The sequence below is a fragment of the Homarus americanus genome, unplaced genomic scaffold, assembly GCF_018991925.1.
Source record: "Homarus americanus isolate GMGI-L3 unplaced genomic scaffold, GMGI_Hamer_2.0 scaffold30858, whole genome shotgun sequence".
In the NCBI taxonomy this organism is placed as follows: Eukaryota; Metazoa; Arthropoda; class Malacostraca; order Decapoda; family Nephropidae; genus Homarus; species Homarus americanus.
In genome coordinates this window covers 599812-612049 of record NW_024737697.1, presented here as the reverse complement: position 1 = coordinate 612049, position 12238 = coordinate 599812, and the positions used below count along the sequence as shown (strand labels likewise).

General features: G+C 36.7%; 1 protein-coding gene across 4 annotated transcripts in view; it reads left to right on the top strand.

Annotated features, from left to right (window-relative positions):
- Positions 1-515: 515 nt before the first annotated feature.
- Positions 516-12238, top strand: part of LOC121873522 (lipopolysaccharide-induced tumor necrosis factor-alpha factor homolog) — a 54682-nt gene continuing 42959 nt past the window's right edge. For 2 of the 4 annotated variants that reach the window (XM_042377116.1, XM_042377114.1), the window contains exon 1: positions 7460-7579. Coding sequence is in view for 1 of the 4 variants with exons in the window: in XM_042377117.1 (XP_042233051.1) it covers positions 7468-7579 (112 nt within the window). In the remaining 3 variants the exon portion in view is untranslated. Of the gene's footprint in view, positions 643-7459; positions 7585-12238 lie in introns of those variants that run through there. The other 2 variants (XM_042377117.1, XM_042377115.1) reach the window with 2 other exon arrangements.

The following is a 12238-nucleotide window of genomic DNA, read 5'->3' as shown; positions in this document are numbered from 1 at the left end:
CCACTTGAAACACATAAACAAATTGCAACCATTACAAAGACATCTTAATGTTGTGGATGTTTGTATGTTTGTCACTAAAGATGATGTTTCTCTGAGCAGTTATTACCTAATGAAGGAATGTGTTGCATGGAGGCACCTTAATATTGTTTTGATACATGTTATTGAGGGGGTAAAGTAACAGACAACGACAACATTCCTTAGTAAAAAAGTAAAGAATAATTCAACCTGCGTATTACTCTTAAGTGTCCTGAGTAAGTTAGTACGAGTTTGTAATATTATGACGTCAGTAGTTGTAACCTTTAATTGTTTAATGTAGTGAACGATGGCATCTATACTGACGTAATGATGACGTCAGTTCCCACGCTTTTGATTGGTAGTTAATTTCCGACCAATGAGCAGATAGTCTTACAAAGTTCAACAATATATCTAAATTAAAAAAAATAAATATATATTATACAAACTTTGGTATAATATAGTGCCTCATTATAACTATCCTCAGAGTATAGAACATCATACATGAATGTAAAGACAAATAAAGCTATTTTGATTCATCGATGACGTCACTGTCCATCTGGTTCCTGAGAGTAAGTCAGAGGTAGGAGCTGCCTGGCCACGTAACCTTCACCAGCATCCTCCACTAAAGTAAGACCCTTTATCTCTCTTATCACATTTAATGACGTCTTACTGATAGAGCAGCTGAGAAAAATCGTTATTGTCAGTAAACCACCAGTATAGGAGGAAGGAAATGTGGAGACTTATCACAGCTACTTCTCAACAACTGTCTAGTGTCTTGTGATGATTAAAACATTAAAACATTAAAACATTATGGTGTAAAAAAGGATTTGTGTGGTCTATATTTGTTTTGGTTTACTGTATGTTTGGCACAGTTTATTAATTAACTTAATATCATGCCCTACATTTTTTTGTCATCTTGGCCCTCAGCCTAGTGTGTGTGTGGGCGTGAGTGTGGGTGTGTGGGCGTGAGTGTGGGTGTATGTGTGTGAGTATGGGTGTATGTTTATAGGTGTTAATGTGGGTGTATGTTTATAGGTGTTAATGTGGGTGTATGTTTATTTGTAGGTGTGGGTGTATGTGGGTAAATTTGCACTGTCACACCGCACTCTGTTAGAAAGTCAAAAATATATTTTTCTAATGTATTTGTGTGTTTAGACCGAATATGACCTTCATTTATGGTGGAAATTAGCCGGGTCTTTTTCTCAAAATTTTTTCGTTGGACGTTTTCCTCCCCAGAAAAAATCATGGCAAAATGCACCAAAAACACTAGAAAAACAAAAACCAAACTTAACCTAACCTAACCTAGCTGACTCTCACCATATTATGGAATCACCTATTTCTTACCTTATTGGCCTGGTTCTTGTTTGTCGTTGGATTCTGAGATTCTTACACAACGCCACATATTTACATTCAGTCTTGCTCTTAGTACACTTTACTGAGGTTGGAAGAGCACCATGTGATCGAAAAAATGCTATAGTTTCTTCGTTTTTTCCCCAAAAAACTCGCAATCAACTCCATATAATTTAAGTGACACCCATCGCAGACTTCCATGGTCGGAACTGAACTTGAATTTCGAAATATGAGAGACCCAAAATAAAACTCGAATTTCATTGGGCCAAAGATACTGCAAATTAAACCCTAAATCATTTTAATTGGTTGCAAAAACAAAAACGCTTTTGATTGGCCGCGTGACGTATACGGGAACGCATGTGCATGATGATTTATGAAGGAGACACGCAGTGTTGGAGGTGAGGCAGGCGATAATGGCGGACGATTAATGGAAGAAAATAGAGAAAATTTTGGATACGCCATCTCCGTTATTATACATTTCCGCCGGTAATGTAATCGATGAAAATTATCTTATAATTAGACGTCTTATTAGAATATGATAATAGATTAGTGGTAGGAATGTGCAGTGTGTAAATGCAAAAATATCCAAATAGACTGCAGGCCTTAGGACTAACAACTCTTCAGACCAGACATTCAAAATCTTAAACGGATAGAAAAGATGAACCTGGGCCATTTTTTCGTGATGTCACGCACCAGCACCACCACGAAGGGACATTACTTCAAGCTTGCCAAGTTATCATGCAGAATGAACATTAGGAAATACTTCTTCACACAGAGGTTAGTAGACCTATGGAATGGTCTACCAGCTGAAGCTGTGGCATTGAGAATAATATTGGGCTTCAAAATAGCCCTTGACAAAGCTATGAAGAACAATGGAGGATCCTACACAGGCCAAAAGCCTCTTTCCCTCGACATGGTCGTCTATATTTTGGGTGACCATTAGGTAATTAAGGTGGATATGTACTGTATAAACATGAAGGTGGGGAGACTTGAGGAAAGTTGTAAAGTAACTAAATAAATTTACTTGATTGTTGTACTGTACTCAAGTAACATTTTTGGGTGTATTTATTGTAAAAAGTACTCCAATTTTTTAGTACAGTACTTTTACTTAAGTTTGGTTTTCTAATACTTTTACTCTAATACAATTGAAAGAATAAAATTCGTCACTCATTACATGCAAACTAATAATATATTTTTTAATTAATTATTAACCATAGTAAAAGAGTTGTGTGGGTGGATCCACGAAGGGTACGGTGTGGGGAGACACCACGCTGTCACATGACTAGAGGTCTCGTGAGGTAAGGTGACGTCAGGTCAGGTAGCCTACCCTCTTATCCCCCCTCCCCCATCGAGTCTCCTCTCTTCTCCCCCACCTTTCCTTCAGAGGCTTGGTCATCCAGTTAGACATCAATTGCTCTTTTCATATACCTGTACTGTACCTAAAATGAATTTCAAAGAGGCTGTGATTCTAAAATGCTTTATATAATTCCATCTTACAGTAGGCTCTCGCCAATAACGACTTCCACAATAACGTTTTCGACAATAACTGTAAGTTACAACAGATACCCATTTTCGATAATAACGTCTGAATTCTCTTGAATAACGGAGATTTTGTGGGAAGTGTCCGAGCGCATCAACGATAGCGTTTGTTTACCGCCATGTTGATGAAGTAGTTGTCCGCTCTGCCTCACTCTCACACACGCTCCATGGAATACAGCGCTGCGCCCACGTGTGAGATTTTAGCCTCTATAACTAGTGGTTGCTAGGGTCGGTGATCAATAATGGCTGCCGCATTTTTGCCTGTGGGGGTTAGGGGAGGTGGTGGAGGGAGTGATTTGCCGCCTGAACGCCCGGGAACTTTTAAAGTGATTGAGAAAAAAGATCCCAAAGCTAAGAGACAAAGCCACAAGAAGTGTGCCTACTCGGTCAAGGATAAAGAACAGATTGTTGAGCTCATTGAAAGTGGTGCACGGAACATTGATATTGTGAGGAAACTGAACTGTCCTGAGTCTACAGTGAGAAATATTAAGAAATATTTCGGTAGTGATGGAAATGCGAGGCGAGCTATGAATGATATAAGTGATTGAAACAGGTTGTTAGTGATAACAGAGCATTTTCTTTTGAAATGGTTAGCTTGTAGAATGAAAGACAGTGCAAGTCTTACCAGCCCTCAGATATGGAACAATCATCACACCAAGCACCTCAAAAACTCCCCCAAGCTAAGTGTTATAATACTCAAACTCTTTATTTTGATGATTGAATAACAATTCTTTTTATTTCAGCTAACAATAAGTGTTAGGCAGGGCTTCTAAGGGGAAAAATTGGGTGAAAGTCTTGGGGCGGCGGCACCAATAAACCCTTTTTACATGTATTTTAATGTCACACAAATAACGTTTTCGCTAATAACGGCGTTTTTCAGGCACCTATTAAACGTTATTGGCGAGAGCCTACTGTAGATGTAAAGCAGGTATCTACAGCTCCTCCCCGACTTACGACGGGGTTAGGGACCCAAATCCAGGTTGTAAGTCGAAAATGCTTAAGTAATACTGTACATAGAAAATCTAAAATGGGTGTCTCTTTTTCTTCTCAGCACCACAAAACTCTCACTTTTAAGCTTGCCAGCCATTTTAATTTTAAAGTGAAATACAAACGAAAATTTTGTCAGTTCACAACGCAATCACTAACGTTGGGACTCGAAAATACGTAATTTGACAATATATATTTGACAGTATATATATATATATATATATATATATATATATATATATATATATATATATATATATATATATATATATGCTGATAACCACAAGGAAAGAAGAAAACACGAAGTTCCCAAGCGCTTTCGTGTAATTCACATCTTCAGGGGTGAGTACAGACTAGAGAGAGTAATACAAATCAAGGTGTATATATACAGAGGAGGGTGAGACCAGGTCCACAATGGTCAGGTATTAGGTAATGACCCTACTAATCTTTAAATAGCACACAACGGTTGGTGGTCAGGTCAGATGGTCAAGTGACCCGGCCTTCTCACCTGATCACAAATCTTCTTAATTACAAAATTGTCCAGCTTGTACATGCCGTTACTCAAATTCATGTTGAATGCTTCGGTATGTTTAATAAGACTAGATTCTATGATGTTCCTACTGTCAATTGACTTACATGGTAATATTGAGGAGGCATTATCCCAGTCAATGCAATGCTTGTTATCCCTCAAATGAACAAACAGAGCATTGGATTCCTGGCCTGTCCTAACACTGTATTTGTGTTGTTTAATTCTAGTTGCAAGATCTTTACCTGTCTGGCCTAAGTAAAACATATTACATTCCTTGCAAGGAACTTTATAAATGCAACCAATTGTGTTGTTGGGGGAGTTCTTGATTAACATTTGTTTAACAGTGCATGAGTTTTTAAATGCCACATTGACGTTCCAGGTTTTTAGCTGTGCAGGAATGTGTGAGAAATTTTTGTGAAATGGTAATATTAAGATATTCTTATGGTCATGGGTGGGCTTGGGGTTAGTTCTATATATATATATATATATATATATATATATATATATATATATATATATATATATATATATATATATATATATATATATATATATATATATATATATATATATATATATATATATATATATATATATATATATATATATATATATATATATATATATATATATATATATATATATATATATATATATATATATATATATATAATGTAGATCCACAATGAAAACATGGATAAGATAAATCTTGATAAAATCACACGGAAAAAGGGAAACAACGGAGCACCTTAGCTTTCGTCTTTATTCAAGACATCTTCAGAGGCGAATAAAGACGAAAGCTAAGGTGCTACGTTGTTTCCCTTTTTCTGTGTGATTTTATCAAAATATATATACAATAAAACCTTGATTAACCGACCCTCGAATAACCGACTTTCGGATTAACCGTCAATCCCGAACTCCTAAATTTTAATTTTTAAATTTTTTTTTTTATTTTTTATTTTTTTTACGGGGATTAGCCCACCCGGGCACAGGTCACTGACCCACATCGGGGCCTGGGGGGCGATAATGTAATAATAATAATAATGATAATAATAATAATAATACTGTACAGTTGTACCCCGCTTTACGTGGTCAATTGAACCCACAGGGTACCGCGTTAAGTGAACAACAGAACATATGGGATTAATTCCAATAGAGACTGGCCCAACCCCCAAACTCCACTTTTTGATGACACAACTATGTTGTAGTAAAAATATTATCTTAACTGTATGATGGTATGCACACACAATTAATAATTAAGAGAAATATCAATAATATTAGGTTTTTTAACACTTACATTAGTAGAAAAGATGGCTGGGCACACGGGGATGGGGGGTTGGTTCCGAGGCAGAGGGCAGATTATTGGCCCTCACCTGTATCACTTGTATCAATTGTATCACTATCCACCACAGAGGCTTGCAGGGCCTCTTTGTCAAACCCCTCAAAGTCCATATAAGTCCATATCCTCACTATAATTATGACTATCACTGACTTGGGCCGGCTGTGGTGGGTGGCGGGTGGTCCCCCCTTTTAGTCCGGACCTTCGAGGGTTCACTGTACTTGTATTATTGTTAATTTCTTTTTTAGAGGGGGGGGGGGTTATGTTACAGAGCAATCAGTTATAAAGCCAAAGATATATGGTTTATGCAAATAAAAGTTTTGGTGTGAAAATTGCTAGAGCGAAATAAATATATTCACCATACACTGTCTCGCCTCCCCTGGGGGACTTAGAGATGTGATCTTGGAACTGGAAAACTTAAAACTTATCTCGTGCACCAGAGGGTTAATAAAAATATTTACAGTAAAACATTTAATAAGAAATACAATACAGTATATAAAATAATGATAACCATAAATGAATACAGTAATGAAAAAATCAAGAGTGAGAAACAATATACAGTATGTATGTTGTGTTGTCAAAGTAAGAGAAACAATTGAGACCCTGCAATTGTGTGTAAATGAGGCAGAAAGTTAGATGAGCAACCTGGGACTTGGTCACAATGTTCGTGATGCCATATGGCAGCAGGGTCTACCATTAGACAACACATTATGCTTCCAATTCCCAGGCGGTAGTACAGTACCTCCCTGTTTGGTAGCTGCCTACTTCCTACTAGAGACTGTCAGTTGATTGAAAATGTTCAAAGTAGGGCCACCAGACTGGTGCCTGCACTACAGCACCTCAATTATCCAGAGAGATTAGAATGCTGCAACTACCTAGCTTATACTACAGATGGGCAAAGAGTGACCAAATTGAAGTTTATAAACATCTCAGAGAGCACTACTCAGTCAAATGTTCATACCTGGAGCTGGCTTTCTCCTGCCCCTCACAAGCCCAGAAAACTGTGAGAGCAAACTTTTTTGGAGTGGGAATTGTGATCTCTTGGAACAACCTGCCAGGGTGTGTTGTGATGGCACCGAGTGTGAGCTCTTTCAAGACCAGACTTGACCAACACTGGAGCAGGTTCAATATATTCAGGAGCCAGTGCATGCCCAGTACATAACAGAGATGTGACCAAGCGGCTTACGAGCCTTTTGGTGGAGAAGAGCTTAAAAATAAAAGTAAAGAGTCAAGCACCTCAGATTGCTTCAAAATTTTCAAGATAGAAATGTTTCTAATATTTTTCACAAGTTATTTTATTCTATGGACTCGGGTGCTTTCCTGCCAGATAATTTATTTTGTTTATTTTTTATTGATTTCTATTTATTACTTACACTTTAAACTAGCAAATGATACTCACATATGAATACTACTGTACATAGTTAGGGCAACATTTTGATACCAAGAAAACTTTGCTTGCTGTAACTGTCCAAACTATCACCTCTTCAATCTTCCGAATTTTGTCCAAAGTCACCATTATATTAACTCATAAACAATGTGTGTGTGTGTGTGTGTGTGGAGCAGGTACCATAATTAGTCTGTAAGCCATATGAGCAAGGCATTTTTCATTGCCAAATGAAAAAGAATAAAACCTGAATAATGTATATTGTTGGTGTCTGTGGAATTGTTCAATGTTTTCTTATCTCTTTTAATAATTTCAGAAAAGAACATGTCAAAAGCGAGTTGTCCTCCTATGTCGGCGCCGCCGCCATATGCCCCACCCAGCTATTTTCAAGCAGTTGGAGGTGTGCCTCCACGAGCACCCTTCACACCCTTCCAAAGTAAGGTACCTATAGAATACAGTATAGGATTGTTTGTTGTTGTTGTTCCCCACAGTACCATTTTTTGTTTTGTAAATATAACAAGGATATTTATTGATTATAGAATGAATTAGTTAATTCTGTACTAATACAGTATTACAATATTATATATATTTAATATTTAATGGTTTTATCTCTTGCTCACATTGCCATTACTGTATGTTTTATCATGTAAATAAAGCAAGGTTACTTAGTGGGTCTGTGAATAAATACTGTATTTATCCCTCAACTCTCTGTTATGACTTGAGAATGGCTAACACATCTAACAAAGAGGTTCCATTACAATGGAAGTGTAAATTTATAAACACTACCATGAGGTAATCCATCTAACAAGGCAGTGAACAATACAGTGAATGTTAACTGATAGGTGGGGTTGGTCAAATACTGTACAGTAGTGTAAAGGGGCAAACCATGAGGAAGTACTGTACTGTTCTCATATTTTAACTTGCAGAATTGAGGTGCATCCCCAGATGGTGTTCATCTATGTGGGAGTTTTCAGCTCTGATATTTTGTTCACACAGGAAAGATTCCTGGAGGAAACAGGGACTGACTCATGGAAATTACTCTCATTAATGTTTTAAGCTGTTTGGTCATTGTTTTTTCTTGTCTATGTTAGTACAGTAATGTTGAGCTGTTCCACCCATCTTATTTAATAATTACAGTACTCTGATCTAATATGTTGAATTTGAGTCCACAGTTTGTTATTATCCTCCTTCATATTAGCTGAGCAAAGTCTGTAAATGAGCACAGCTTTGCAGCCTCACTTTGGGGGTGTGCTTCATATTTGATTGTTCTTGTGGGTTTTTTTTCCATTCTATGAAAGGAGGAGATTTTTACCATCTTGTGTTAATGTTTTCAACTGAGTTTTTAGTGGGTTTGGATTTTTCCTGTTTTTGCATAATACATGGATGGAGAAAGACTTGTCTCTCTATACAGTATAGTCTGCATTTACGTGGCTTTTGTTTACGCGTTTGGTCATTTATGCGGTGCCTTGCCAGAATGAAAATGCTTTCATTACGCGGTAAATTTGGTCATTTACGCGGCGAGCGGCTGGAGAGGTCCAGACCGCCGCGCCATTTTTTACCCATGCGGTCCATTCTTTGATTGACAGATACTGTCGTGAAGAATATTTTTTTTTTTTATTAACTGAAGATATTTGTTTTAGCTCATAAAATTCATACAAATTACCCTGCCAGAATATAATTTGCATTGCTGGAATTCTTACAATTTGATGATCACTTTGAATATAAACATCATAGATTTTGCATTAGACATACAAATTTTATATCTACTTTAAGTATTTTGTTTACTCTGAGTAAATATGTGATCTTTTGTGCAAAATATATGACATTTATATTCAAAATATTCCTGGTCTTACAAGGAATCCAGCAATATTATCCTAACTTTAGTTTGAGGTATTATTTATTACTATACCTTAAAATCTAGTGGTTTTCCCCCAAACATTTCTCAGAGAGGGAAGAGCCAGGAGTGTGAGAAGAGGGGGAGGGAGTTGAGTCCATTATTTGAATGGACATTAACTTGGCGACTGTATTTCTCTATTTCTCTTAAGTATTAATTGTGTGCATGTACCATCATAAAATTAAGATGTTATTTTTACTAGAACATAGGTATTGTGTCGGAAAAAGTGGAGTTTGGGGGTCAGCCAGTCTCTATTTTATTTAATCCCATATGTTATGTTGTTCACTTTACGCGTTTCTCGCTTTATGCGGGCCTCCGTGGGTTCAATTGACCGCGTAAAGTGAGGGTTCACTGTATTGAGAATTATTATTTTTTTTTTACTGAAGTATAATGTAGCCTACATCAAGTGTAATATTCGTAAATAAAAAGCAGGTGTGTAAATGTGGATGATATCTAGGAAATCTACAGTATATATGTAAACAAATGTATTTCCTAATTTCAACAAAATTTACACGATACAACAAAGCACATACAAGTAATTCAAATATACAAAGTACAGAAGCCATACTGTATATAACTACAAGTTACACATTAAATAAAGTATTACACAATGAGAAGGGCGCAGCCTTCTTCAACTCACTTTTATGAGAAACATGACCAATAGCACTAGATTGTTCTAAAAACATAGGAAACCACGAGATACAAGCGGTATACTTTCATCTGACGCAAAAAAATATATATATATATATTAGTTTTACAGCCTCATCATTCGTGACTTAGCTTCAGCAAACTTACCAATTATTTCATCAAAATTAACTGTCTTGGCACATTCATTTTCGATAGAGATCATAGCTAGGCTGTTCAATCTTGCCTGAGTCATGCTAGAACGAAGATAATTCTTGATGAGTTTCAGTTTAGAGAAACTTTTTTCACATGGTGCAACAGACACACATATTGTTAAAAAGAATCTCAGGCACAATGACAAGTGTGGCAAGGTTTAACAAAAGTCTCATTTGACAATAAACTTCAGGAACTGCAAGACTGTCCATTTATTTGCTTCTTCAGGTGTGATTTTGGTAGCCTCCATGTCTCTGCGAAGTCGCATAATTTCTACCATGACATCCTCAGCAGAAATTTCATTAAAAATCTTGGTCATGCTTGAATTTGAAATACTCCCCTGAAGTTGTTCTTCTTTTGCAGAAAGCAAGTAGCTTGGCTGAATAGCTGCAAATATTGACAAGATGTTATCCATGGCCTCTGAATGAGCATCCAATTCTAGACTAAATCGATCTAAGCATTCAAACATTGATCTCCTCATTTCCTCTTGCATTGTCAGTCCAGCATCCCTCGCCATCTCTCCTGGCATCATTTTCTTACGTCTTATCCTTCCTCTTGTTTCCATGGAGATGCCCATTTCTTCACATTGTGTAGTTGCATATTGAATCGCTCTCTCCACAATTTCATTCCGCTGACCTCGAAGAAACAATTTCAAACCATTGAGCTTTACAGTGCACTTTTCAAGACTTATTCCTTCTGTTTGCAAATACTTGTGTGTGAGATTCACTTCTTCCAGTACATCACACCAAAAAGAAAGATAACCCAAAAAATAAAATCACAGCTTTAAGCAAAACTTCAGCTGATCCTCTTGTGTCAACATTTTCTCTTTGATCCGTCAATGTTTCCAGGGTTATGATCAGCTTCTCAAATTGTTTCTTGAGAGGACTTTACGGCATCATGATGTGCACTCCATCTAGTCTGAGACAGTCTTTTGACTGTCAGGTTCATATTTTCTTTCAGTACTTCCCATCGGTGAGTTGAAAGTGAAAAAAAGCAATAAAGTTTCTCTACAGTTCCAAAGAATGTTACACATAAAGGATTGGCTCCAAAAGAGCAAAATTTCATTAGCAATTCAGAAATGATTATGTTGTACATACAAAATTCGATTTATTTCTTGATTTTCTCTGAATACCTATTAGAATCACTACAATACAAGTTACAGCATTATCACATCCTGACTGCAGCAAAGTTAATGTCCAGTCCATCACTCTCATATTACCGGTGGATATCTTGTTTCATTTGCGCCTTTTTTCCAGCAATACAAAGAAACCCAAGAAAGATTCCTCTTATCAACAGAATCACCTTCAATATGAACATCATATCTAATCACTACACCTGATCTGTAAGGAGAAATATTTCTGCAAAATTGTCAAAAGAATTCCAAAATAATTGGCCTCTTTGACAGCCAAATTTTTTCCTAACATTATTTCCTAGGAAGAATAGATGAATCTATTCTTAATATTTAGTGACAAATACATTCACTTCTCTCAGATGTCTGAGATGTGATTAGTTTGCTTAACCTCCAAAAGATGTTCAAACAGGATCATAGTTTGATAAAAATTCCACCAGTTCCAGGAAATTGCCTTTGTTTATTGACAACATGTCCTCCTATGACCACTTAAAAAGGAAGGTTCTGTCGAGCTAGAAACATAGGTCACATCCAAAAGACTATGAAGTGGCAACCTCTATTTCTTCCTCTTGTCCATTGCAGCTGACTGTTCATGATCAACAGTTTTTGAGCTTTAGTCCGCTGCAGCAAAAGGCCACAGAGGACAGATATTTACGTATTTATGAGCCTCAGGCACCCCTCTACATGTCGTCTGGTGGACTCTCTCATTAGTACGCCACTGCAAGAACCTCACGTAATGAAGACATCGAAAGGGTGGTGTCTACGGTGTAAGCACCGCCCATAGGTGTTAAGATGAGGACCTCACGTAAATTTAAATATATATAGGTGTTATATTATATATATATATATATATATATATATATATATATATACATACACATACATACATATATATACATATGTTGACATATATACATATATATATGTCATCATTTTAACTCTTTCCATCAATCTGCCAAGATATACTAAAATGCTCACAAAGGGAACTTCTCAATTAACGCCAGCATTTTCATCATATACGGGAAAGTGTCCCGCCCGAGAGCCATAGATTCTCGCACGCACTTCACCCACCACCCCTGCCTGACTGCTCGTTTTAGCTATGTACCTTATACAAATTACCAGCCAGAATATAATTTATACGTTGAATTTTATATTTCAGGATTAATGGAATATAAAACAATATATATTTTGCATTAAATACGTACAAACAGATTTTATACACCCACTCAGGCCTT